General features: G+C 58.6%; 8 protein-coding genes and 1 pseudogene across 9 annotated transcripts; 2 read left to right on the forward strand and 7 right to left on the reverse strand.

Moving 5' to 3' along the window:
• Positions 1–14: 14 nt before the first annotated feature.
• On the reverse strand, positions 15–1,030 carry SPRG_09448 (hypothetical protein; annotated as a pseudogene; the record flags this gene model as incomplete). The annotated part of the gene is made up of 2 exons: positions 15–242; positions 294–1,030.
• A 427-nt stretch (positions 1,031–1,457) lies between these two features.
• SPRG_09449 (hypothetical protein) lies at positions 1,458–2,042 on the reverse strand (the record flags this gene model as incomplete). The annotated part of the gene is made up of 1 exon (XM_012348650.1): positions 1,458–2,042. The coding sequence occupies one exon, from the start codon at positions 2,040–2,042 to the stop codon at positions 1,470–1,472; it is 573 nt and encodes a 190-aa protein (XP_012204040.1). The 3' UTR covers positions 1,458–1,469.
• A 485-nt stretch (positions 2,043–2,527) lies between these two features.
• On the reverse strand, positions 2,528–3,289 carry SPRG_09450 (hypothetical protein; the record flags this gene model as incomplete). The annotated part of the gene is made up of 1 exon (XM_012348651.1): positions 2,528–3,289. The coding sequence occupies one exon, from the start codon at positions 3,287–3,289 to the stop codon at positions 2,717–2,719; it is 573 nt and encodes a 190-aa protein (XP_012204041.1). The 3' UTR covers positions 2,528–2,716.
• A 751-nt stretch (positions 3,290–4,040) lies between these two features.
• SPRG_09451 (hypothetical protein) lies at positions 4,041–6,144 on the reverse strand (the record flags this gene model as incomplete). Its single annotated transcript, XM_012348652.1, has 2 exons — positions 4,041–4,697; positions 4,760–6,144. The coding sequence occupies 2 exons, from the start codon at positions 6,142–6,144 to the stop codon at positions 4,043–4,045; spliced, it is 2,040 nt and encodes a 679-aa protein (XP_012204042.1). The 3' UTR covers positions 4,041–4,042.
• A 662-nt stretch (positions 6,145–6,806) lies between these two features.
• Positions 6,807–8,426, reverse strand: SPRG_09452 (hypothetical protein; the record flags this gene model as incomplete). Its single annotated transcript, XM_012348653.1, has 1 exon — positions 6,807–8,426. The coding sequence occupies one exon, from the start codon at positions 8,424–8,426 to the stop codon at positions 6,861–6,863; it is 1,566 nt and encodes a 521-aa protein (XP_012204043.1). The 3' UTR covers positions 6,807–6,860.
• Positions 8,427–9,473: 1,047 nt separating this feature from the next.
• Positions 9,474–10,785, forward strand: SPRG_09453 (hypothetical protein; the record flags this gene model as incomplete). The annotated part of the gene is made up of 2 exons (XM_012348654.1): positions 9,474–9,667; positions 9,935–10,785. The coding sequence occupies 2 exons, from the start codon at positions 9,474–9,476 to the stop codon at positions 10,758–10,760; spliced, it is 1,020 nt and encodes a 339-aa protein (XP_012204044.1). The 3' UTR covers positions 10,761–10,785.
• Positions 10,786–10,964: 179 nt separating this feature from the next.
• SPRG_09454 (hypothetical protein) lies at positions 10,965–11,909 on the reverse strand. Its single transcript, XM_012348655.1, has one exon. The coding sequence runs from the start codon at positions 11,883–11,885 to the stop codon at positions 11,010–11,012; it is 876 nt and encodes a 291-aa protein (XP_012204045.1). The 5' UTR covers positions 11,886–11,909; the 3' UTR covers positions 10,965–11,009.
• Positions 11,910–24,165: 12,256 nt separating this feature from the next.
• SPRG_22237 (hypothetical protein) lies at positions 24,166–25,758 on the reverse strand (the record flags this gene model as incomplete). The annotated part of the gene is made up of 3 exons (XM_012348733.1): positions 24,166–24,233; positions 24,305–24,860; positions 24,895–25,758. The coding sequence occupies 3 exons, from the start codon at positions 25,756–25,758 to the stop codon at positions 24,166–24,168; spliced, it is 1,488 nt and encodes a 495-aa protein (XP_012204123.1).
• Positions 25,759–26,452: 694 nt separating this feature from the next.
• SPRG_20762 (hypothetical protein) lies at positions 26,453–27,104 on the forward strand (the record flags this gene model as incomplete). The annotated part of the gene is made up of 3 exons (XM_012348708.1): positions 26,453–26,488; positions 26,551–26,679; positions 26,781–27,104. The coding sequence occupies 3 exons, from the start codon at positions 26,453–26,455 to the stop codon at positions 27,102–27,104; spliced, it is 489 nt and encodes a 162-aa protein (XP_012204098.1).
• Between the last annotated feature and the right edge of the window lie 233 nt (positions 27,105–27,337).

The raw sequence follows: 27,337 nt of genomic DNA on the forward strand, positions 1-27,337 counted from the left end.
ACCCTGGCCAGCACTCAAACTTGAACGCACTCAGGCGCGGGAGGTCGGCCACCGTGGCGGCGAGCGAATCGGCCGTCACCGGCGGCAGCGGACGCGCCTTGATGTGCAGGCTTTCGAGATGCGAGAGCGACGCAATGGACGTGACGACGTCGACGAGGTCCGTCTCGAGACGCAGTGCGAGGTGCGTGAGCTGCGCGCCGAGCAGCGCTGACGCGAGCCGTCGGGCGTATGGCAGGCGTCGGCTCGTCAGCGTCAATCATCGCAGATGCGCCGGCAGCGGCGCGTCACAGTACACGCTGGCCATGTGCTCGGTTTCGGAAAACGTGACCGACTGCACGGACGGGGCCGCGTGGAGTGCGCGCGCCAACGCCGTCGTGCCCCGGAGGTTGCCGAAGCCGACGTCGATGGCGCGGTGCCGGCCAAGCCAGCGCAAGAGTTGCTGCAGCACAAAAGGCGGACACGTGTCGAGCCAAAAGACGTCCAAGTGCAGCGACGTGAGCGTCTTGAGGCTGCAAATGGCCCGCACCAGCGCTTCCGTGGCGGGCGTCGCAACCGCGCTGTCGAACGACAGGAGCAGCCGCCGGAGCTGCGGCGCCGACCGTATCCAAGCGGCCACCGCCTCGAGGTGCGCCTCCTTGTCGCCGCGGCGAATGTGGAGCGCGCAGGCTGTGAGCTGGCGGCCGTGCCAGGCAGACGCAATCGCGATCGGAACGGGCATTGCGACAGACACCGTCATCGGCAGGTGCGAGAGGATCGAAATGTGCTCGGCGCGCGGCCACACGTCAAGGCGAAGCACGTGCACACGCTTGAGCCAGACCATGCCGAGGACGAACGCATCGGCTTCGGCCGCGACCGCCGCGTACGAGAGCTCGGGCCAGAGACGCGCGACGGGCACCGTGGTTGCGAGCCGGCGCAAGCACTGGAAGGGCCGCGAGAGCGCTTGCAGAGGCAGCAGCTCGAGCAGCGCGAGGAGTGTGAACGGGCAGGACACGTAGCCCGCGATGAGCTCGAGGACGTCGGCGGACGCCATTTGCACTTGTGGCCTTGCAGTTGCGTGTAATCAAAAGTTGTGCGACACGCTGATTGGCTGTGACAACATTCGCTCGCCTCGTTTGATAGCCCTTTCGTATATTAGCAGACGTGATCGTTTCCCCAAAGATGCATATTTATATATCCTAGCCTCCTCCTAGCAGCTCCATGCTATTTGCCCTACTCTACCGGCTGCTGACCGACAACGAGATGCGTTGGCATCCCATGTGACTTCGGGAGCCGACGCTTTGAATCTGACGAAGCCGTCACAAGAACTGTACAAGTAGGTGCATTTTGAGTTGATTATACCTTGAACTCTACGCTGTGCTATGTTGCAATCGTCATTTTGCTTGTCAAATGGAGCAACCAGTCCAGCAATTTCCGGCGACTTTGAAAAATTGCATGTCGCTGGAGGTGCGATCCTGTTTCAACAGGTTCGCCTACGAGCGCAGCTTGGCCACAAGGTCGAGGACAGCTTGGAGGTTGTACATCGTCGTCTTGAAGCGCTCGCCCAGATCGTAGTCCCCCACCGTAACGAGGCGGTACCGCAGTGCGCGCAGCTCCTTGTTTGTGAGCTTGTACTCAGCGATCGCGTCCATGTGGCTGATTTCGTTGAACATCGGGAGTTCAAAGCAGCTATCGCAGAGTCTCTTGCCGCGGTGCTTGGTGTGCACCTTGATAATGCGACACCCGTCGGCCATGAAGCGGTCGCAGTGCTCGCAGCTCTTCTTCTGCGCGAGGTTGACGACCATCTTGCGCGTCTGCGTGCGCGGCTTGAGCAGCGACGGCTGGACCTGGAGCTGGTGCAGAAGCATGGCGCGCCAGACGCGGTCGTCCATCGCACGATCAAGCACGAGGCTGGTGCTCGCAAGGCGCAGCGCTTCGTTGGGCTGGAGAAACGAAAGCAGGTGGAGGAAGACGTCGCGACTGAGCGCTTCGATCGGAGCGATCGCGGCGACCTTGGCGCGCTTCGCCGTCGGCGCCGTCGTGCGGCGCTTGGTGCGGGCGACCATTGCAATGCGAGACTGGCCCATCAAATTACATACCGACAAAGGTCAAAATAGACCATCATTGGAGAGACCAACCATCATTTGGGATCCAATTGGAGGCGACGCCGTCATCATGCCGCACAGTGGTACAAGCTGTTGCGGCCAGAATACGTCCCGCAGTTTTGAAGTTACAGAATCGCTATGTCTCCCCTCATTGGTCTCCCTGATGTCTCCATCACGAAAAGCGACTGTTGTGGCTCTGGTTGTGGCTACTGCTCATGACCTCTACGCTACACGTGCTTGCAGTTCAATCTGGAGCTCAAATACACCGCCTCTAAAATCGGTCTAGGTTTAGCTTCTTGTAGCACGTCTAATTCCTGGTCTAATTCACTTACTCTTCATTGCGACGTCTCTTGAGCACCTGTTTTCCACCGCCCTCGGTGCACAGACGAAGCAGGTCTCAACAGCGACGACTCTTCTCATCAACAAGGTGCGGCGCTGCAAGCTTGGTTCTGCAGGTTTTGCGATTTGTGATAATGTAGTGAGCCAAGCCACAACATCAGCGATGCATCTTCGATTCGACGAGAAGGTCACTTGGTTTGAGGAATGTCCCACATCGAGCGGTCTCCAAGCTTCACAACTGCTCCCATTGCATCTTTAGCTGCTTTCATGTTGGCTTGCATTCCATGTCTCTCTTTTTACGTAGCTGATGACGACCGCCGTCTCGCCGCGAGGTCGAGGACAGCTTGGAGGTTGTACATTCTCTTTCGGTAGAGCTCGCCCATTTCATAGTCGCCGGTCGTCACGACCCGGTACCGTAGCTCGCGCAGCTCCACGTAGGTAACGACCGTGTCCATGTGGCTGATCTCCTTGAACCTCGGGAGCTCAAAGCACGTGGGACAAAGCTTCTTGCCGCGGTGCTCCGTGTGGACCTTGATCGCTCGGCACCCGTCAACTTCAAAGCGATCACAGTGGGCGCAACTCTTCTTGTGCGAGAGCGTTGCGACCATCTCGCGCGTCTGCGTGCGCGGCTTGAGCAGCGACGGCTTGACGCCGCACCGGTGCAGGAGCATGGCGCGCCACATGCTGTCGTCCATCGCCTCGTGAACCGTCCTGCTCGTACGCGAGAGCCGGAGCGCCTCCATGGGCTCGAGGAACGCCGAGAGGTGGAGGAAACCATTTGGTCCTAACGCGTCGATGGCCGCCGTGGCCACCGCTTTGGCGCGCTTTTGATTTTGGTTCGGTCGTTCCAGGGTTCTACGACCGACCATGGCAATTGGAAAATGCTACCACAATCTTCATTGACATGTGGGGACGTTAGACCATCAGCGTTGGCGTCGGGGCGACCATCACTCAGCATCCCAGATCTTCAGGATCTGTCGTCTGACAACCCAAAATCTTTCCCTGTCTCTCGCTCCAAACCTCTCTGCCTGTAGTAGTTTTTATATCGCTACAGTATCTCTTCCCCTGGCATTTCGATCTTTGGATCGACCCCTGAATGGGCAATGTTGCTTGGCGGGAGCATGCAACGCCCTCACGATGCTGATTGGTTCAAATCGTGTAAATCATTCACGTCCGGCCAATCATCGCCGTGCATGATAGTACCCGGTAGTTGTTCCCGCGCTTTCCACCGCAATCTCGGACCTGCGACTGTATAACGAAGAAATCCGCGTCTCTCATACAGCTCGAGTCCAGCATGCTACCGATTCAATGGATAGGATAGGATAGGATAAAAAGACGCCGCTCATATATCCATCCAGCCTGCTGCGTGCAGATGCCAGTAATCTCATTGTCGGGACAGATTTTATCCCAGTGTCTTGGTCGGTGGAAGAGCTAGCCGTCCGGCTTGGCCGTATCTCTCTTCGCTGGTCGTCTACCTAGAGGTGCAGTAGATGGCTTCTACCATGCAGAGAGCTCGCGAATGGCGTCGGCGATCCTCTGTCGATCTCGACTCACACATGAAGGACTCGTGTTGTCTGGCTTACCACGCAACATGCAGACGCATGGGAACAAGAAAATGGAGGCTACGGGCGCACTCGCGCGAGGAGGTCCAAGACGGCCTGATGGTTGTACATCTTGGTCTTGAAGCCCTCGCCCCGCGCAATGTCAAAGGTCGTCGCGACGAGCCGGCAGGGAAGCTCATGCAGCTCCTTGTGCTTGAGCTGGTACTTGCGCATCGCCTCCATGTGGCCGATCTCGGTGAACATCGGGAGTCGCACGCAGCGGTTGCAGAGCTTCTTGCCGCGATGCACCGTGTAGACCTTGATCGTATGGCACCCGTCGGGCTCAAAGCGGTCGCAGAGGACGCAGCTCTTCTTCTGCGCGAGGTTCACGACCATCTTGCGCGTCTGCGTGCGGGGCTTGAGCAGCGACGGCTTGACCTCGCACGTCCCCAAGAGCATCGGCCGCCACACGCTGTCGTCCATCGCGTCGTGCATGAGCATGCTCGTCATCGAGAGCCGCAGGGCTTCCTTGGGCTCCATGTAGGTCGTCAGCTGAAGGAGCGCGTCTCGACCCACATCTCCATCGGCGCGATCGTCGTCTTGGCGCGCTTGGCCGATGGCTTCGTCTTGGCCCGCTTCGTCGGGCCGCTCATTGTTGCGATCGAGAAATGGGGCAAACCGCCGACGTCCAGCTGGGACATTGGGGTAAATGACCATCACTCCGACTTTGCGCCAACTGCAAGTGGTGCATATCCTTACCTGCTTAAATTATACGACCATACACATCCACGCTACTACAAACAGTCATAGTGGTTGCTGCCGTCGCCGTGGACGCCATGGATGCTGCGACCAGGGTCCCCCAAGTGGCAAGCGACGGCATCGTCGAGGCAGCACAAGTCGACCTTGCTCGCGAGCGCCCGACCGTCGCACTCCAACTTGCTCCCGCGGACGCACACGAACCGGAGCGTCGGCGAGACGGGCCAGTCGCAGACGTCGGCCGCCGACCAGTAGACGTTGCGCAGCGCGAGGCGGTGCAGGGCCGTGCACTGCAGCAGCACAGGCGCGAGCCAGCCGGGAAGGTAGTGCGGCGTCGAGCCAAAGCACGTGAGCGAGAGCGTCTCCAGCGTCGGCGCAACCGCTACGAGCGCCGCCGCCAGCGCCGCTTTCGATCGCAGACCCATGCTGATGTACGTGAGCTCGATGCTCCGCACCTGCGGGAGGGTGCCGAGGCCGTAGAGCACCTTGGCCATCGTCTTGTCGTACGTCGGTCCGAGCTGCCGCGTCCGGTTCACGAGCGCAATGTGCGTGAGATGGCTGCCGCGAATGGCCTGCACAAAGTCGTCGCCCGTTCGGATGCGGGAGATGTTGAGGCTGAGGCGCCGAAGCGTGCGAGGCAGCGGCGCCTGGAAGAGCGCGGTCGCGACGTCGTCCATAAAGGCCAAGCTGAGCTCGCGCAGAGAGCTGCATGCGCGCAACGCCGAGACGAGCATCGATACCATCTCGGCGTCCGGCACGTGCAGCGCCGTGAGCCGCAGCGCGCGTGGACGCGGACTCTCTCGCAGCCACGTTCCTAGCCACGTGTAGAGCGCTTCGCTAAAGCGATCGTCCGTGTCGTTGGCGACATCCAGCTCCACGACGCGCGACGCGGCGACGGCGGCCAGCAAGCGCGCGAGGCCCTCGGCGTTGGTCACGTCGGCTTCGTGGCGCACCTGCAGATGCCGGAGCGCGGGCGCGGTTTCGAGCCAGGCTGCGACGCTTTCGAACTGGTCGATCGTGTCGAACGACTGCAGCGTGAGTGCGCAGGCGAGGAGGCGGCGGCCGTGCCAGGACGCAGCGCTCTGCATCGAGGCCGGCGCCGAGACGGCGAATGGCAGCGTCGGGTACGTGCACAGCCACGGGAGAAGCGGCGACCGCCACGTATCAATGTCGAGCACGCCAATCTCGGGAAGCGACGCACAGGCCAAAGCCGCGAGGTCGGTGCGTGCGAGAGACGACGTGGGCATGCGCGGCCAGAGCTGGCTGGGCGGCAGGTGGCGCGCGAGGGCGAGGTAGCCCTGGAGGCCGCTGGAAAGCCCATCGAGAGGCAGGAGCTGGAGGAAGGCGTGCGCTGCGTACGGGCACGGGACGAAGCCGATGATGGCCTCGACGAGGTCCGGCAGTGCGAGTACGACCGCCAGCGACATTGCTCGTTTGGCTGAATCTGGGAGTTTTGGCCAATGGCAAGCTCCGAGACCTCCGATTGGTGGATACTCAAATCTCAGTATATCTGATGTTTGTATGCGACCGAATCTTGCGTTTGATTAGCGTGGCGCCAAAGACACACTTGGCCACGCCACGTCTGTGCCCCGAGCTACTCCTTCGGATCTGGCGTCGCAGACGTGCCCAGTATATTTGAATTGTGCGCTGTCCGCTGTCCGCAGACCATTTCTGACGCCACTACTGTACACTGTCGCGCGTTGGCGTTGGCTTATTCGCTCGTAGCCGGCAAGCGAGCGAGGACTACGCCCAGAGCGACATTGGACCTCCACTCGAAGCTCCTGTGAGCCGTACGACAAGAGCGCTCGTCGCATGTCTACATGGCGCGAGGGTATGTGCCAAAACAGCGAGATTTGTTAAAAACGCCAGCTGCAACAGCCGGCTATCTAAACCGGCTACACAATCCGGTTTTTTCAATATCAGGCCATAACCGGTTTTACAAAATTTAGTCGGCTAGTTCGGGTACAGCCGATAACCAATTGCTGAACCGTTATGCAGCCGGCTATACAACAAATCGGTTAAATGATGCTACTAGTACAGAAATCACCGGCTTCCGAAGCTGGCTGTGTCGAAACCTGAAGCTACTCGAGGCATGACAAGATGTCCACTGGAAATGTTACAAACTATAGGAATCAACTAGAACTCAGAGGGTATTATCGTCCAGAGCCCCGTCCCAAGGCAGTAGGTCGTCGTCTGCAAAGATGCAGCTGCCTTTCTCGCCGTTGGCGCAGCAGACGCGGATGCCAGAGTCGGGGCCCGGGCCGTCGCTGCCTCGAAGACACATGAAGCGCAAGGAGGCGCAGCCTTGCCACATGGCCGGGCATGTCACCGTGACGTTGCGCAGGGCAACGCGGTGCAGTCGGCGGCAGCGCGGCGCAACGTCGACGAGCAGTCGCTCGAGCGTGCTTCGGCCGCCGCCCCACGCAATGCTTTTGAGCTGCAGCGCCTCGAGCGCGCGAACCTGCGGCAGCACAGCCGTTAGCGCCGCGGCCGACTCGGGCCCGAGGCTCAGGAACGTCAAGCTCACGTGCGAGAGGCGCGGCAACGTCGGCAGCACGCGCAGCACCTGCGCCATCTTCGTATCGTGCTCGGGCGACATCGGGTGCTTGCGGTCAAGCGTCAAGTGCGTCAGCTGCGCATGCGCCAGCGCCGCGATGAGCTGGTCCGTGTAACCGGCGTGCCGCAGGAGCGAGCTCGAGTGGAGCACGAGGTGCCGCAAGGTCCGTGGCAGCGGCTCCTCCCAGAACGTCGTCGCGAACCCGAGCATCGAGTGGAGCTCGAGCGCTCGGAGCGAAGGGCACTTGCGCAGCGCTGTCGAGAGCGCGGTTTCGGTCGCCCGCTGGGGGAGCCCGAGGCTCGTGAGCCGCACGCGCACCAGCTGCGCCGTCGCCAGAAGCGACTGGAGCGCGGAGACAAAGGCAGCCGTGTAGCGCGCGTCGCCGCCATCGTTGTGCAGCGCGAGCTCCTCAAGGGAGCGGGACGCACCGATCGCGTCGACCAAGGCGCGGCAGCCGTCGCGGGCAAAGTTGACCGACGAGATGCGCAGCGAGAGCGAGCGCAGCTGCGGCGCCGTCTCGAGCCACGACGCGACGCGCAGCATGTCGGCTTCCGTGTCCGCGCTGGAGAGCGTGAGCGCGCAGGCGACGAGGCGGTGGCCGCTCCACGACGCTGCGGTCGTCATCGTCGTGTACGCGTCCACCATAATGGGCGTCGTCGCCGGCAGCTTGGCGACGTCCGCGGTCGACGATGCCCGAGCGATCGGCGTTAGCTGGAGCAAGCGCGCTTGCGAGCCCGGCAGCAGCACGTGTGCGTGGACGTGCGGCCAGAGATGCGTCGGTGGCGTCGTTGCTTGCAGTGCAAGGTACGTCTGGAACGGCGCCGAGAGCGCAGTCGCCGGTACCATGTGCAGCAGCGCCGAGAGCGAGAACGGGCATCGGACGAACTCGGCGATCTTGAGTACGAGCTCGGGCGCGTCCAAAACGACGGCCAGATGTTGGGCCATGCGTCGTGGCGTCGTGACGTCGCGTGGCTTCCGGCGCGTCAGCGACACGAGGGCCGGGAATGGCGGCTCAGAGACGCCATGGGCTACTGGTACCTGGCTGGAGGAGAAGAGCGCTTGGAGGCAGCAGCAAGCGACGAACGTCACGATGGCTGCCAGCCACATGGGCTCCTGCTGGCAGATCGCAATAGCCAGCGAAAGCTGCGCCATTGATTGGCTGAAATTCGGGGTCGGAACATGGGTACCAGGATCCAGGATCAAATATCATCTTTTGGAGTTCTGGCTGTTGAAATGCGTTTTGCGGATATAGAGCCTTGCTCAGAGGGACGAGGTGGATAGATCCACACCGAAAACTTGTCCCGCGAATCGTGCTCCTGCCTCCGCCTGCCTAGACCAACTTCCTCAACCGAGTGTACAATCCGAAGCAAGTCCAACAATTTTATTTAGCGTAGTTTATCTATTTTAATAGAAGACCCACTTCAACAACAACGAGGTGGATAGATAGATAGATAGATAGATAGATAGATAGATAGATAGATAGATAGCCACTTCAAAGATGGAGAAACAGAGGCCCTAGATCGTGGAAGCGTTCAGCCCATTTGCTTTGGACAAGCAGAGGGCGTAGTGGAAACCCGTGCCAACGCCACCTTTTATCCTTCCTCCTGGCATGTTTAAAACGTTTAAAACGATTTGCATCACCAAGCAAGGTGCTAGGTGCTACGGAGGCTGGACAAGAGCCAACACTAACATCGAGCTACTAGCATTTTTACGTGCGAAGCGGTGGCTCTTGTACGGTCGCAAAGGCTGTTTCTACTGCGATGAGCGACGTGAAGGTGCGTTGCCATCGACGTTGCGATGGGTACAAATCTGGGCCTCACTTGTAACCAAACACATGTGATCGACTCGTCTGATTTGCCCACGAAAACTTATTTCTAGAAACGTCTTCGGAGAAACGAGAGGCTCCATGCGAGGAGTGAATTGCACATGGATATATGGCCACTGAAGGCCACCTCCACTGCGGCAGATAGAAGAGACAACGCGCCCTCGCACCTTTGTGTTGCAAACCAGTGGTCGAAGATCTGGTGCCACGTCAAGGCTGCGTACGAACGTCGAGAAGGATGGCAATTTCTACCCATTTCGTTCGTTCGAGAGTCTGATTTGGATCTGTTCTCAGATGTAGAATCGTCGATTGTACTGGAGAGAGACGCGTGCATCTGAGCACAAAAGGGATCGCTCACAACTCAATTTCCTTCCAGCATGCAAGCCTCCCGCGTCCTCCTCGCGATTGCCGCCGTCCTCGCCGTCGCCGTCTCTGGTGCCAACGCCAACGAAGAGAAGGCCGCCCTTCGCGGCGCGTCGCCCGACGACGTCGAGACCGACGGCGTCGGGACCGAAAGACTTTGTGGCGACTGCATCCGCCACTGGCGCCCGTGCTGCGCCAACCACCAGTGGTCGAACTAATACTTCTTGTGATGTACGTTAATCGAGATGATCCATTTCACCAAAACACATGTTTACGGTCTACAGGTTCCTATTATAATAATAACTCGACTTTTCGATTGGGCTGAGCCGCTACACTTTTGACGCCGCCGCTGCGCTGGATGTATTCACAATCGCCTCGTGTCCTGGATATTCACTTTCATTTCCATGATTTCCACGTGAAAGCTGGGAGTGGTGGATCTAAACCTCTGAACCGCGGCCAAACGCTTCAACTCTAGCGATTCATTTAAAGAGTTTTTGACGACTCGGAGCCGGTCCAACCGCTGCAACGCTCGCCAAGATGGCGTCCCAACGGCCATCTCGCGCGCCATCTCGGAGAATTTAATTGCACTGTTACTTTTCGCGCACACAATGCAGCTGCACCGCCTCGGTCTCGGCCTCAGCCTTCTGCTCGTGTCGGCGGGCGCCTGCTCGTGGGAAGCCACGACGCGCCATGTGGCCAGCAACGTTTCGTTCGAGTGCCCCAATGTGGCGCCTGGGATGCACTTGACGCCGACGCGCGCCGGCGAGCCGATGGTGTGGTCCGAGGCAGGCGACGCGTTCGAGATGCGCTTGCTCAACGCTGCGGGTGTCGCCGTCGACGCCCCGACGCACCCGGGCGACTACACGGTGGTTCTGGCCTGCCAGCGCTCGTTGAATTGTAGCTTGTCGTGGGGTCTGCAGTGGTCGCCGTCGACGCGCGCGCTGTCGACGTGCCCGATTCCCGGCGTCTACAAGGAGGGTGCCATGGGCTTTCGCCTCGAGCTCACGAGCGCTGGAGCGTTCGCGCTAACCGCGCCGATTTCCAGCACGACGTGCTCGGTGACGGGCCAGTACACCGAGTCGGACCAGACGATCACCCTCACGGTCGCAACGGCATCGCCCGAGTGCGGCAGTCTCATCGCACCCAAGATGCAAGTCTCAACCTTTATCGCCTTCGCGAGCGACTGCCAGAAAGTCACGATCCAATTCGCAGGCTCCTTCATGTCACTTCAGCGGTCCAGTGCATCGAGCCTACCTCTTAGTGCGCTGCTGATGGCTCTGGCGATGGCGATGCTTCACTAACATCAATGTAGTAATATGTTTGAAGCATATTCCGTTGTCGTGCTTTCAGACACCATCGGCGGATGCAGCTCGGCGCCAAGGAGTCCCGGGCTAGCCACCTGCCACGCGAGCAGCCGAGGCACCTCCTCGGACGCTCCCAGCCCGAGAGACGCTGCCACGACCCAGCTACCCGACGTCAAAAGCGCACGTGATACGTGACCAAAAGGAGGCAAACCGACTTCATTTCAAAAATGCTACAAAACTAACTACTTAGGCGACCGTCTTGGCGTCGACCTTGCGGTGGTAGTTGATGATCACGACCTTGTAGCAGCCGGCACCGAGGGCGCCGCCGACCAACGGCGCAATGAGCGGGATCCAGAAGTAGTAGTTGGCGCCCGTAAAGACCTCGGGGCCCCAGCCAGCGAGGTACGTGAAGAGGCGCGGGGCAAAGTCGCGGGCCGGGTTGAGCGCAAAGCCGGTGGGCATGCCGAAGCTGAAGCCAATGGCCGTGATCGCCGCGCCGACAGTGATCGGCTTGAGCACGGGCGACGTCGGCATGTTGCGCGGGTCTTCGACGCTCATGATGGTGAGGAGGAGCATGGCCGTGCCCAGCATCTCGGTCACGAACGCGCTCAAATGGTGCTCGTACGACTGCGGGTAGGTGGCGAAGATGCCGCCCGTCTTGTTCCACGTGCGGCCGGCGTCGTGGAAGTCGAGCGACGGGAGGTAGATGACGTACACGAAGAGCGCGCCGAGGAAGGCGCCGACCATCTGCGAGACGACGTAGAAGGGCAGCTTGCGCCACGGCATGAGCCCGTGCACGCAGAGCGCGAAGGAGACCGCGGGGTTGATGTGGCCGCCCGAGATGCCGCCGGACGCGTGGATGCCAAAGGTGACGCCGAGGCCGCACCCGATGCAGATCTGCGTCCAGTCGCCGAACGCGCCGTCGCCGAGCTTGACCTGCGCGATGACGCCGTTGATGAAGGCCATGAGCACGAACGTGCCGAGGAGCTCGGCGAGGCACTCGTGGCGCAGCTGGTAGTGCGTCTCGTACCACGACCGGGTGTCGGGCAGCGAGCCGTCTTCGAGAGTCGCGATGGACTCGTACTTGGACTTGTCGACCGTCAGCGGCGCGTGTTCAGCCATTGTTGTCGGCGGAGGCAAAAGAGGAAATGAGCACAGCGGCCGTCAATGAAAGTGCTTCAGAGTACGGTACGACGCGGTGGTGGCGCGTCGAGGGTGGCACCCAGTGGGACAGGCCAAGCGGGTGCACCGAACGCGCACCCATGACCCACAAAGCGCGTTTTTTCCTGCCCAGGACCAGTGAATCTCGCGTTGGCCGTCGTATCGACCGATCGCACACCGCTTGCGCCGGTGGTGTAGGGATGGACGGACGCGCGGGGTGCATCGCCGCCCATCGTCCGCGATGCCCGGGGCACGGGAGGATCGATCCCGGGGCGCCAGCTGTTTTCGTCTGCGACATGTGCGAATCTCGGCGACCCGCCACGTCCGTGTCGCTAGATCGCTGCAGACCGTAGACAGCGCGTGCGAAAAGGGCGCAGGTGGCATCGCGGAAGGCGGCGTCGGTGTCTCTGTGCACGGTGTGTGGCCATCCAATCTCTCGGCCAATTGACGCCCGTCGAGGACTTGGAGGAAGAGGATCGACGTCGACAGCCTCTGGATACCGTGTAGTATATCAACGAGAGGAAGACCATTGGAGATTGGAGTGCCTCTGGATACCGTAGTATATCAACTTGAGGAAGACCATTCGAGTGACTGCAGTGCACAAATTCAGCCGCTGCGCCCGATTCGTTGAGGAAGTGCGCGGGGATTGCGGCCCATTGACTGGCGCGGCTACTCCCCTACCGTGTACTAGAACAATGACGACGCGGCCGCTCCTTGATAGAGGATGCAGTCGTCAGTACGCACTGGCACCATCAAGGTCGGACGCATTCTCGGGCTCGTTCGGGCGTCGTGGCTTGTGCAAATACATGTAGAGGAGGAGCCGCGTCGACCCTTCCTCGATGCGCGCATCCTTCCTCCCCAAGCACATCTCTTGCCTGATATGGACTGCAGCGCAATTGCCGTTGAAGTTCAAGAACGAAGACCGATCATTTTGCTTCGGGGGATTGTGGCGGAATTTTTAGCTGGTCAGTAGCAGCCAGAGTACCTAAAAGATGAAGAAGCTGCCGGTCGTCGTGGCGCCGGAAGCAACGAGGGACTGAGCGAACGTCTGCGTGTCTCTCTCGCCTGAAGGATTATCCTGGATAGTGGAAAGCTCTCGTCGGTGCTGGATTGTGTACCGTACACACGTTCTCGTCCGTCCTTGATTGAGCTCGCCGGGCACTAGATACTCGTACAGTGTACCAGAGTACTACGGTGTCCTGGGGCAGGTCGCCATGACGTGGCACGTCCTGCGGTTTCCAACATCGCAATCGTTTCAAACACTTTCGGATGCGTCATGGACGTGCCAGCGCCAGCGTGAGCTCCGAGGTAAGCGCGTCAAGTCGGTGGTCGTGTGGCAGCTGCGCAGAGATCTGAACGTAGAGCTTCACAGGCAGCCATTCGCGCCTTTGGCACGCGCCTTTGGCACGCGCCGCCAGCTTTCGTGTCGCGGGACAAATCTGACGCTACCGTTCTCATAGCTTAAGAGCTGGTGCAGCGGCATGGAGCTCATGACGTGGTGTGAAAGCGATCCGACCCCATTGCCTGTCTTGATGGCCTTGATGGGCCAACTCCTCTTGGCAAAGACGTAGGTAGCACAAGAGTACATGAATAACTATTGAATTGATGTACCCTTGGGTAGCATCACTAGCGTCGCGGGCTTTATCCAGTCGAGCATGTCGAACATTCCACTGCGTCTACCGCCTCGTATAATGGACTGTTCGGTTGGTGTGCAGATGCGATCGAGCGTGGCCAAGTTCGCGAACTTCAAGTGCGAATTCGAGATGTGAAACGCCCAAGCTCATGCGATCATCTATCCTGCTGCCATCTTTCCGGAGCGAGGACTCAAAGACAACAAACTAACAATACAGCAACGTAAGGGATACAGAATTAGCGTGGAATCCCGGAGGGGATATCATAAATTGAAGCCCGCCCAGTGGGCGTGCTCACGGGGGTTGGATTAGTTTTCAACTAGCAATCACGATGCATCAGCATAAGCTTCACACACTATCGTATTGCCCCAAGCGCAAAGATATTCTAAGATAGAAATCCTGCCTTCATAGCTGCGTTTCATGTGCGCCTCACCACGTGCATATTTCTCTCCTGCAGATCTTTGTACTACCCAAGGGAATTCCGAAAGCCTAAAATAGGCCGCGGTGTTTTGTGACCCTCTGGACGACCAACGACGCCGTGACCCTAGGCAGTACATCTAGTTTGGTGTAGTTCATGACCAGGCGTCACAACGCTGCTAATGCAAGGGATCCTTTTATTGCCCATGCAAATGTGCTCAGTTTGTAGTCGTTTTCGCTTTGCACCAAGCCGCCCGTCGCGTTGAAGTGTCATTTAAGATAGGCGTCGGATGCAGAGAGTTGGCAGGCAACCTATCAGACCGCTTCGAGGTCAATGATTGACCAACGTGCTCTCAGTTGATTCGATTGTAATCCATGAGAAGGGGTTCATAATAGTTATGTACCCCGGTTAATAAGAGGCCTCCAGCGACGGCGTTGAGACTCGCGTGATATACTCTACGCGCGGGCCGCGCCGCAACTTGTCTTGGGCTGCATAAGCGGCCAGCGGCGTGGCGGCACGTACAGCACCACTATAGCCTATTGGCGCTCGATTCCGTTCTACACTTTGTGCCAAGCCATTGCCAACGCTGTACCATCACAGCACGTCGGGCGGCGCTTAGGACCTACGTACATCGTCACTGGCAGCGTTCTTGGATAGACTACCGAAGGGCAGCTTGAAGCGTGCTTGGTAGTGCACTGCGAACAGGCTCGCACGGTCCTCCTGCCTCTGATGTCGATGCAACCGTCGAAGTGCAAATCATGCATCAAAAGCAAGGGCGACGTGAGTGCCGTGCAAATGGCCGTTGCCAACGCCGGTGCGTCGACTACCGAATGGCACTCGAGGCGCTCGACCGACACGCGAGACTGCGTGAGCCACAACCGCAGTCATCGTGTCAGCGCTCGCTGCACGTGGCGCCTCGGTGGCGTCTTTGCGTCTTGGCTCTGCTGGAGGGCAGGGTTGCGCCGACCTATCTGGCAGTGGACCGGGCTCAGCGCGCCGCCGAGCGCGATGCCGTCGGTCTACTTCTTGATGCTGGCGACCGGCGCAGTCTCGTCGGGCGCAAAGAGGTCGATGGCCGGCGGCTTGGTCTTCTTGAGCGCCTCGACGCAGCCGTCGAGGTTCCGCTTGCGCATCTCGCAGAAGGCAGCGCGCGCTGCCTCTTCGTGCACCCGCTCGTCCCGCTGGACGTTTTAGATGTTCGTGCGCGTCCACGTGCTTGCAGATCCGCTTTGTTTGCAGCACGATCTGGAATGGAAGTATTGCATTGGCTAAATTCTAGATTCTTTCTAGCCAATCACAAGACTTGAATCACTCGTCGTAAATAGTGTGAGCTCCATTCAGCACAACGACGAGTAGCAGCCCACAGCCGCGCCAGCGCCACGCAGCAGCCGTGTATACATCTCCACACAATTTTTGAGCGACGTACAAGTCGTTTCCGACGCTGCACGTAGCGCAATCACGCGCAAATCCATTTGCCATTTTTCGAGGTGGTGGCAGAATTGCCCAAATACTTCACGTGACATCGCGGGGTTCCGAAGCTCCAAGGACCGTAAGACTGGCTGCCACAGTTGGCAATGGGTCTTGACCCGGTGTGCGACCAGTTTGTTGGTCGCCGTCGTTGCTTGGGCACTCACACCAAACTCGAACTGCTGAGCGTCGGTTTTCACGAAATACGACACGCAATTTCGGTTGAAAATGCGTCGAAGTCACGGAAACCGAGGACGCCGTCTCTATTTATTCGTGTTAGAGAGCGTGTTGCATGTGGCCGAGGGAGGCAAAGTGTGCACGATACCGCTGCGTGATGAGGCCTTGTATCCCGTACAGTATTTCAGTATAGCGAAAAAGCACACTATATCGAACAAGGTCGTAGCCGCGTCGGCTTGGTGTTCTTGAGCGCCTCGACGCGGCCGGCGAGGTTCCGCTTGCGCTTCTCGCGGAAGGCAGCGCGCGCTGCCTCTTCGTGCACCCGCTCGTCGCGCCGGACCTTTTGGATGTTCGCGCGCGTCCTTCTTGTACTTGCGGACCGCAGCCCACGCTCTATTGGCTCAATTTTGGATTCTTTTTAGCCAATCACAAGACTTGGTTCACGCACGACCTCGTCTTAAATAGTGTAAGCTCTATTCAGCACAGCGACGAGTAGCAGCTCACTGACGCGCCAGCGCCACGTAGCAGCCGTGTGTACCTTCCCACACACTTTTTGAATGACGTACATGTCGTTTCCGACGTTGCACGTAGCGCAATCACGCGCAAATCCATTATCCATTTTTCGAGATGGTGGCAGAATTGCCCAAATACTTCACGTGACATCGCGGGTTTCCAAAGCTCCAAGGACCGTGAAACTGGCTGACACAGTTGGCGATGCGTCTCGACCCGGTGTGCGACCAGCTTGTTGGTCGCCGTCGTTGCTTGGGCGCTCACACCAAACTCGAACTGCCGAGCGTCGGTTTTCACGAAATTCGACATGCGATTTCGGTTGAAAATGCGTCGAAATCGCGGAAACCGAGGACGCCGTCTCTTTTTGTTCATGTTATAAAGCGTGCTGCATGTGGCTAAGGGAGGCAAAGTGTGTGCGATACCGCTGCGTGATAAGGCCTCGTATCATGATACAGTATTTCGGTATAGCGAAAAAGCACACTATATTGAAATATTGTTGGCCGCTGTCATTTACTCTCGCTACAGAGCTCGCACGGCGACACCACATAGCATTTTGGACTCCCCAAAGTGTGTTCTAGCACTCTGGCAAGTATGGGCCATTTCATTTTCAAACTTCATTCTGGTCGATCCGCCGACGCCACAGCCAGCGTGCGCCCAAATATGGTTATTGATGGTTGTAAATGGCGAACGCCAATACTAATGACCAGCGCCGCCAGAAAGATAACGCCGAGGCTACTCGGACACCACTGACGCTGCTGTATTGTGCTCGAGGAGACTCCACCAAGAATCTCTACGCACATGCCATCACGAGGTATCGCTCGGTCGCAATGCAGCGTTTCTCGTCGGTCTCCCTCGTTTTCATCAATGCCAGGCCGAAGCGTTTCAGCCAATCAGAGCGACAAGACTTTCATTTCTGAGCCAATCACCAGTGTTCTTGCCGCAGTTCTCGAGCTGATCATCGCCGCCAGCACAGGCAGGTGGTTCGTGGCAAGCCGTGCGCAGGCCTCAAGCCGAGGCGCTCACGCGACGTCGTAGTAGGTATGGCGCAGCCTATCCGTGCGTGACGAGCCACTGATTCGGCCCTTGGGCGGGGCCCTGGCCAATATCTCGACGGCCTCTCGCACGTCGGCCAGCGCCGCGTCGTCTTCGGAGCGCGCGCCATCTCTCGGCGCTGATTCGGATGGCTCTAGCTCGAGCGCCTTATGTATGACGTCCTCCTGCTTGTTCACTGCACTGATCCGAGACCGCTGGCAGCGCCACGCCAACATATTGCTCGCGGCGAACCTCTCGCTCGATGTGGCCCCAGATCCGGTCTGTGCTCGAGCTGCGAACGAGTCGAGCCCGTAGCCCTCGGCAGCCATCCACTTTGGCCGCGCGCGCCCAAGATCTACGGCGCGCAGACGCGGCGTTGGCCTGGGCCTCGATCTTGACGGCGTCGGCGCAGCGCACTTTCGCGTCTGGCACGGTATCGACCGTCTTGGTGTTCGGACTTGCTCTGTCGCTGTGCATAGAGCGTATATTCAAAGAAGTGATGCAATTGATTCGTTTCTTGGTTTATACCAGGAGAATATGTAGACGTGCAGTTTGGACATTAGGCCTTGGACTTGGTCGCTTGCTCGACGCGTAGCACGAGGATACGCAGCTTCTCTTGGTCGCCTGGAAGTGCATCGTCGCAGTTGTCACAGGTGGTCGCCTCCATCGGTTGGTGTGTTTCGCAGCAGTCGCAGAAAAAATCGTCGTCGATCTCCAATCCGTTCTTCTTGGCCACCGAGAGTCGCTTGAGGAGCAACTTGAGCTTGAACGCAACGGAAGCGAGCTCTTCCGCGCAGCCTTGGCAGTGCGTCTGCAGGAGCGAGTTGGAGACACGGCAGAGCTGACACACGATTTGCGTGCTCACAGACTTGGTGTTCGAGGTCGTCTACAAGAACGGTGGTCAGACGTATTCACAATTTGTATGGGTGGTGCCACCGCCGACATTGTCGATGCGATCAACGTTGTGGTTGTGACGGCAGTCGGTGCGGTATCGGCGTCGCTGGTCACATCGCTCGTCGGTGGCTGTGGGCTCTCGTTAAATATGATTCTCTAGAGGCACAGCGTCATTCGACCAACGACCATACAAAGAGCAACGCGTACCGTGGGGCCACCCGGACTCGGCTCGGCCAACTTGGCCGTTTGCTCACTCTTGATTGGCGCCGAAAGCTCCTCGTCGGTGCGATTGAGCAGCTTCTGGAGCGAATTGACAATCATGTGCGCGGTCGGACGCTGCGTCGGGTCAAACGACAGACAGGCGTCGGCGAGGTCCCGCAACCACTGCGGACAGTTGGCGCTCACCGTCGGACGGAGGTTGCCGAGGCGCACTCCGTCGATGATGCCCCAGTACCCGAGGCCCTTGGCGTCGTGATAAGGTAGCTGAAGCGTGTCCAGCTCGGTCAAAATGACGCCAAACGAGTAGACGTCGGATGCAAAGCTGTAGTTGCTCGTCGATGCAAGCACCTCGGGCGCTGTCCAGTACGGTGTGCTCTTGCCCGTCGTTGCGTCCGACTCGAGACCTGAACCGAGATTCGCGACTTTAACGTAGTTGGTCGACGAGAGAAGGACGTTGTAGCTCTCGAGGTCGTGGTGAAGCAGGCCGTTGTGATGCAAATCGGCGAGCGCATTTGCAAGCACCCACGCGACTTGCAGTGGCGAGACGTTGACCTTGGTGGGGTCATCGAGTCGCTTGGCGTCGAGGTAGCTGCGCAAATCCCCCGCGTCCATGTACTCGAGCACGAGCTTGGGACTGGTCGAGTTGGCATCCAAGACGGCGAGCAGCTGCTGCACGTAGGGCGAGTTGCACCTACAATCATCAACGTTTAAATCATTGCACAAGACCAAGGTCATCTACTGCTGCATGGTCTCCATCTCGTGGACGATTGCTTGGGCCGAAGACTCATCGGCAGGCGTCTTGATGGCGACGACACGACCCTTGTACGTGCCCTTGTAAACGGTACCATAGATTGGACTAGATTGGTCCATCTTGATGTCCGTGGCCGGTACCTAGAGCCGCCCATGTTACAGAAAAATCGATAAGGATAGTGATGAGTACGCTGGGAATGATGCGGTGCGGAGCTGTTTGGAGCATCGCCGCCAGGCGTCGGTGGCCCATTTGGATGGCCAGAATCACCGGCGTTACGTCCGCCTAAACAACAATATTTTCATTGTCATTATTGTCGTCGACCGCTTTGTTTTTGTACCGCGTTGCGAACGTCGACGTTGATGCTGGGCGATCGCAAAAGCGACATCAACGTCTTGTGGTCGTTGGTTTGTACAGCGAGATGCAGAGGAGAGTCGCCCGCCTACACCGTTTTAGAGTCTCAAAAAACGAGTCAAAGTATATACCTCGTTCGCGGCGTTGGAATCACTGTCGTCGGCCAGCAGCTCTTGGCTGGCGTCGTTGACGAAGACAGCTTGAACAAGCCCCTAATTACACATACGTCTGCATAAACATGTATCGTCCAAAATAAGTTGTACGTTCGCGCCTCGACTGCCCTCAGGTCGATCCGCCGAGGCCTACATTGTAGGAAATGACGTGTCACATATGCAGCAATTTACCTCCAAAGCTTCGTGGCCGGCGTCGAGGCGGTCGCAAATTCGCTGGACGAGTTTGCTTAGCATCGCCTCCGAGGCGCAGATACGGTCAACGAGTTGGTCGAGCATCGTCTCCGAGGAAGAGACACGCGTTATGATGTGGTCCAGCATGGTCTCCGAGGAAGAGACACGCGTTATGATGTGGTCCAGCATGGTCTCCGAGGAAGAGACACGCGTGACAATGTGGTCCAGCATGGCCTCCGAGAGCAGAGGGACCTACGAAGTCCATTTACTTGCAGCAAACGATTGGTGATGCAGACTACCCTTTGCTTGGTCGATTTTTCTGCCTGTAGCAGAGTGTTGATGACGAGTGGGTGGGTCGTGAGCATCAACGGCGTCTTGCCCGTCTAGGAATCACGACATCCTAGAGCTTTAGTGTGTGTTGAGATGGCGATACCTTGTCCTTGGCAAAGACATTGGCGTCGACGTCCAAAAGGTACTTGACCACACTGTCGTGGGCCTTCTCGGCCGCAATGTGGAGCGGTGTCTGCCCCATCTAGTTTAAACGAGATAGGAGTTGGACTGGATCACAGGCAATATTGTCTACCGCGTCAGACGCATCGACGTTGACGCCACTCTGAACGATTTGGTGAAGGACAATCATGTTCCCGCCAATCGCAGCCGCATGCAGCAGTGTCGATCCATCCTAGCGTTGCAATGATGCTTTTGAATACGAATCATCTAACGGCAGTACATGGGAATAATGTGGGGGCTGGCGTTGGCACGAAGGAGACACTTGACAACGTCGGCGTGGCCACTGGTGGCAGCGACAAAAAGGGGTGATTCTCCATTCTACACCAGTTTAACGTAAAAATGGAAATGAAGTAGAGTGTACGTGGTTGGTCACGTCAATGCCGTTCTCGTCCTTGGTCTCTTGTTGGAGCAGCATCGTGAGGATGGACATAAACCCCTTTGCAGCCGCCACATGCCACGATGTCTCGCCTTTCTAGATCAAACCAAGATGCTTTTGAATTTATAGCTCAAAATTGTACGGTACCTCGTTGGCCAACAAGGAGCTGACGCCCAGACTCAGTAGCTGAGCCACCGTGCTGCCGTCGTTGATGGAGGCTGCTTGGCGCAAAGCGGTGGCAAAGACGGGCGTTGAAGCACGGAGACTCTGCATCGCATCGTCAATTCTCAGTAGAATGATGTAAATTTCCAACCAGGTCGACGAGATCGACGGATGCGCCTGCTTGGTACAGCGCCTGAACCAACTCTGCAGTGCCCGTAGTGATGGCGACTGTGAGAGCCGTGCGAACCATCTATTCATCATCAGTGATATGAGAATGTTGTACACGAAGACGATTTATGGATATACACAGTCTTTGGCATCGATGTCGAGGTTTGGTTTTGGAAGCAACGTTTGAAGCAGCGACAGATCTTGCGTCGCTACGACCACGTGCAGCAACGGCGTCTCAGACTACACTCATATGAGTCACATCTATCATCAATGGTACATTGTTTGAAAAGAGATGCGTACGCTGTCACGGAGGTTGACGTGATAAAAGTTGTTTTGGAGAATGCACATGGCGTCATCAATGCGCTTCTCGCGCAGTGCATCGAAGAGCTATAGCAGAGAGTGAGTATAGACGCGGCAGAGAAGCACGCCATTTTGGTCGACTATCTACCTGACTTAGCATGCGATAGTCGCGCAAAAGCGTTGCGACGGGATCATTAGAACCGCGTGCTTCTGCTACCTCACGCGGCGTTTTGCCATTCTAGAAAAACAATTGTCGGTCCTTGACGATGGCTTGAGGCATATTTCATGCCCGCACCATACGCCAATATGATGGCAGTACGTACCTTGTTTTTGGCGTCGATTTTGGCGCCTTTTTCCAAGAGAAATTTGACCATTTCTGGTTTGTTGCCTTGAGCGGCCATGTGCAGTGGTGTTTCACCATTCTACATCAATAGATACTTTAACACCGCTTCATCAAGACAAAAGCATACCAGCGAACACGCGTCCAACTTGGCGCCTTTCTCGAGCAAGAGGCGGGCGACGTCCACATGACCATTGGAAGCAGCGTTGTACAATGGCGTCGACCCATTCTACTCCAATGGTTGCATTCAAGCAAGATACATGACGCTCTATCGTCGATACGCAAACCATACCTTGTCGCACGCGTCCACGTTGGCGCCTTTTTCAAGCAAGAGGCGGGCGACATCCACATGACCATTGGAAGCAGCGTTGCACAATGGCGTCGACCCACTCTACTTCAAGGTATGCATGTACAACACTTCAACCCGAGAGATCTAACGTACGCTGTACATGCAGTTGACGTTGACGCGTTTGTCGAGATAGACTTGGACGTTAGCCACGTTGCCACGTAATGCAGCACTGAGAAGCATGTTCTACACCATCGCTCGTCCACATCGTCGCACGTCGCTTGGTCGACGACCTACCTCGTCGTTCGTTGGCATCTTTCGTCGCCGTTGATTTGAAAACTGACACTTCTCCCCCTTATCATTGGCTTCTTTTCAACCAATCCACGCAGTCGCCAGCGTCCGAGGCGAGACTGGCCTGCGACACAAACCACCGACGTGCTTCGGGTACGAGCTCCAAGACGTTGGAGGCCGCGAGGAGTGCGTCTCGCTGGACCTGGAGAATCGACGGTGCGAAGGGCTCGAGCTCGAGGCGGAGGAAGAGCGAGTACATGGCACGGGCCGCGTGCACACACCGACTGTGAGCGACGTCAAAGCTGTAGAGGAAACAGTACAAGGCCGACGCGCTCTGCGACGACATGGCCGGCGACACGTGTGCGTGGGTGTTGGCGCTTTGGCACACAAGCAGCTCTTCGACTTGTGCTTCAAACGCACCCCAGCGCACGTCACAGACCACGTCGACACGGCCACAAAGCTGCAAGACACAGTACCGGCGCACTCGTACAGCGACGGCGCACTAGCTTCTGGAGCGGGCACTCTCGTAGACACCGTCGGCCACGTAGAGCTTAAAGAGGTTGTACCAGACAAACTCGAGCGTCATGTCGTCGTCATCGACGAGAATCACTTGCAAAAACGACACCACATGACGGCTCAGACCCTTGGGCACATGCCCCTTGAGCAACGTCGCGAGCTCGACGACGACCGCCGCGCCTTCAAGATCCACGACACGGACAAGCGACCGGACCGCGCGGTCCAAGACCGTCTCTGTCCTGGTCAGTTCGAGCAGCAAGCAGTCACCGAGCAGGTACTAACGCTGTGGAGATCGTTGTTCTGCAGAAACGGCAGCAGCTTGGCGGCATCGGCGACCGCCGCGATGAACGACTGCGTCGACGCGTCGAGGTTCCCGTCCACAACAATCTCATCCAAGATCGACGAGGCAAACAGCTGCAGCACGAGCACACTCGAGGTTGCCTGCGTCTGGCTGCACAGCCAGTACAAGTTGGACCACGTGGCCAGCGACCGCTCGAGCGCCGGCTGCACGGTCGCTTCGAGATGATGCAGCGTCGCCTCATCCCGCAGTCGGCTGTGCGCTTTGACAAGTTTACAGAGTCGCAGTTGTCGCCGTTCTCAAGCTCGCTCTTTTCCGCCGACACGATCGACAATTGCATCAAGTGCGAGGTCCAGCCCACCTCTACGCTCCGCATTCCGTCGGGTTGAATTTACATGCTATAAGCTACACAGTTGCCGAGGGTAATCTCTGATGTAGTTTAAGGTGTAGTTGCCCTTGCTCCAGTCCCCTCACTCGTCGACTGCGGCCTCGACCACGGCAAGCCCGGCTCTACCCGCTACCAGTAGCAGCGCTTCAGAGCATGACGCTCACGCGCCGCTTCGACCGGCACATGCACAACATGGACGCCTTTGACGTGGTCAAGCCCGACGACAGCTCCGATGACGACAGCAACACAGACGAATCTGACTCGGGCAACGAGTCCAAGGTGCTCTCCAAGCGCCAGAAGCGCCAGCTCGAGAAGGCCAACAAGAAGGCGGCCGATGCCGTCGACGAGGCCAGTGAGGACGACGCCGAGTAAGAAGAGGCGGCTGAAGCTTCGAAAGAGGAAGAGAAGCCCCTCGTGGATGCCAAGCCCGTCAAGAAGCAGCAAAAGACGGTAGCCAAGCCCGCTGTCAAGCCTGCGGCCAAGAAGATCCAGTGCTAGAACCAGCCGATTTGCAAGGGCAACAAACCCCGCAAGCCGACGACGTTTAATGCCAAGACCATGTAAGCTTATGATGGTCAGCGAATCGGACGCTGGTCGCGTCTACCTGGTACTATTGAAGTCGTATACTAGTATCATACGACTTCGATAGTACCAGGTAGACTCGACCGCTGCTCCGCCGCCTCCGACGAAGATTTGTACGTGTGGTGGCGACCGAGATGACTATACTACGTCTTTCGATATCATCAAGTAGTTCTGAAACAACACACGGTGCATCGAGAGCCGATAATTTACACATCGTTCTACACCTATCCCTATGTCTTGCGCAGCGTCATCCAGTCGGCCTCGTGCGTCTTGGTCCACGGGTCCGGCTTGCCAACGTCTTGCGCAGACTCATCCAGTCGGCCACGTGCGTCTGGCCGGCTTGCAAAACCTCGCGACAAACGCTAGCACGTCGGCACTCGACGTCGTCGTCGTCGTCTTCCATGGCTTCGTCGTCCGTGCTGTCGTCCTGGACGACCTTGCGCACTGTGTTGGCAAAGTGCCACGTCGAGTCGTCCAGGTCCGGCTTCTCCTCGAGCGGCTTGGCGTCGACGTGGTCGTCGACATCGTCCTCGATGACGTCGCCGCCGCCAAACATGGACGCAAAGCTAAAGCCACTCGACGCGGCCGCGGCCGGCTTGACGATACCATCGAGCGCGGCTTCCATCTCCTCGCCGTCCTCCGAGTTGGCGCGGACGCGCGAGAACATGGTCGAGAGGTCCGACGTCGCGGCAAAGTACCGCTCCTCCGACACCTCGGGCATCGGCGTCTCCTTACGGACTGGCATCGGCGGCAACGGCTCGCCGTCGTCGTCGTCGTCGTTGTCCTTGGCGATCTCGGCGTCGGTCGGAGCCGTCTGCTCAAAGGCTTTCACGCCAGCGTCGAGCGGGTCGTACCGACGCACGGCTGCGAGCCAGCCGAGCTGCTTGAAGTCCTTGGCGTCCGAGACCGACCGGTGCAAGCGCGCCTTCGCTCGCTCCAGCTCCATGTTGGGGGAAGACGAGCGAGAGCTCGGTCTCCGTGATGTATGCCTGCTTGGCGACCTCGTCGGCGTCCGGCGCGGCGGTGGCCCACGTCTGGATCGCGTTGTTCATTGACGTCGTGCGTAGCGTCGTCAACGCCGTCGTTGAACTCGTCGCCTTCGACGAAGCGCGCGGCGAGGTGAAAAGGCTCGTCGCCGCCAAACCGTTTTTGCACATGGAAGAGCCGCTTGCCGTCCGCGCCGGCAAACTCGGGTCGGAACTCGAAGAGCGCTTCCGCCTTGCGCCGCTTGAGCCCAAGGAAATCATCGTCGCCCTTGTCGTCATCGTCGTTGTCGTCCGAGTCGCTAAGGAGCGCGCGCTTCTTGGACGGTGCCGGCGTCGACGTGGTCTCGAGTCGTCCGAGTCGTCGCCGAACGTGATCGTCTTGTTGGTCGTAGCGATCGGCGTCGGCTGCTTCTTCATCGCGGCCATCTGCGCCTCGCGCTCCTTAATACCCGCAAGGCGACGGGCGTTCGCAGCTTCCTTGCGCGCGGCTTCGGCCACGACAGGCGCAGCAGGCGTCATTTCGACGGTCGCGGCCTCGAGCTCCTTGACGATCTCGGCCTCCATATCGACATCTTCGTCGTTGTCTTCGCTGTCGGTCTCGCTGCTGCTGCTGGAGGCTGCTGGCGCCTGGGCGCAGGCGAGCTCCAGCTCCCGCTCGGTCGCCGCTTCCATGTCAATGTCATCGGCCGGCGACGCCTCGTCTTCGTCGTCATCGAGCGCCACGTCGTCTTGCTCATCTTCTTCGTCTTCTGACGTCTCGGAGCTCAAGTGACCGTCGTTCTCGTCGGCGTCTTCCTTGTCCGACTGCGGGGCCTCGACCACGACCGTCGCCGCCATGAGAGTCTTTGACGCCACGAGGACATGCGCTAGCTCTCGTACCGCTAGGACGTTTTGAGCTCCTTTGTTGGCGCTTCGTCGCCTTGAGCAGGTGCAAAGGCGCGCTCACGCTCGGCGACCTCGTCGTCGGTCCACACCGCCTGCAGCCGCTGCATAAAGTCGGACTTGGCCGACTCGACGCGCAGCCGCTTGCCCTTCTACTTGGTTCTGTGGTACGCCATGACAAAGGCGTCGATGGTCGACGTCTCGGCGGCCACGTCGCCGGACGCCGATGCGATCTGCAGGTAGGCAAGTCCTTGGCCGCCGAGTTGGCCATGAGCTGGACGTCGTCGATGCGCAGATCGGCGTTGTTGGCGAGGAGGCGCTCGAAGCGCGAGACGAGCTCGGCCTTGGTCATACCCTCGGTCAGCCGCCCCACGTAGAGCCGCCAGAGCATGCGAATCTAAACTTGACTCGGACCAAGTACACGTTTAAAGTGCGGATCAACCGACACGCACTTAATCGAGCTCCTCTCGTCGATGGACCGGGTCGTGCACGGTATAGTAGGGGGTGCCACCGAAACGGCAACGAAACGATAGGAGTATTTTTCTTTGGAGGGGACCGATCGAGTTGAAATGGACCCCCTCCCCACTATAACGCGTGGATTTTACGTTAAAGACCATAGAAGCGGTCACCTGCGCAAGCGATCAAGGAGATGCGCGTCCGCGCCCTCCACTCGATCGAGACCGAGGTCAGCCGTAGGCTCTGACCGGCGGCGCTCCCGCAGGCGCTCCGGTCCAAGCTCGCAGACAGCCTGCGGCCCTCGCCGTCGACTACCCACAGGCCGCGACCCTCCTCCAGCAGCTCGACGTCACGGCGCCGGCCATGCGACCGCGCGCGACGCTGGGTAGCACGACGCTAGCGCCAGCTCAACCTCGAGAGGTCGTCAAGGAGGCTCCAGCGCTGGCTGAGCTGCCGACCGACACGGCGCGTGGCTGGACTTTCACAGCTCAAGCTCCAGGCGCGGCCCATGGATGTGCTAGGTGTCGTGCGGCGTCGGCGCGACACGGCGATCATCGACTTCCCGCCGAAGTCTTCTGTTCTGGCAGCGCCCGGCGACGCTCCAATACCTCTTGCGCCTCGTCGCGACGCCGCTTCTCGAGTCTTTCGCGGGCTTTAACGACGCGTACTACGACTATCCCAAGACCTCGACGTCGGCGACGCTTCTTTTCCCGTCCTCGACGTCCTTTGCGACCTCGCGACCGGATCGCTGCAGTCGTGCCGCCTCCTCGCGCAAGCAACGTACACGGCCCCGGCCTCGCCGCATCACACCCCTCGGTATCCCTCTCCTGCAGGCGCACCGGTAGTCGGCAGCTGATTGCTCGCTGGCGGGCTCCGCGAAGTCGTCGCGCTCGCGCAGCCGACGGCGCCGCAAGTCCACCTCGTTGCCGCTGTCGCACCAACGTGACCTTGCGATGCAGACGACCGTGGTCTGGACGCTTAACGCTTAACGCGGCTTTTCCACGCCATCGCCAACGTGCTCCTTGCGCCACACGTCGACAAGCATGCCGTCACGCCGCTTATCCGTTGGGTCACCGAC

The sequence above is a fragment of the Saprolegnia parasitica genome (assembly GCF_000151545.1).
Source record: "Saprolegnia parasitica CBS 223.65 unplaced genomic scaffold supercont2.46, whole genome shotgun sequence".
NCBI lineage: Eukaryota > Oomycota > Saprolegniomycetes > Saprolegniales > Saprolegniaceae > Saprolegnia > Saprolegnia parasitica.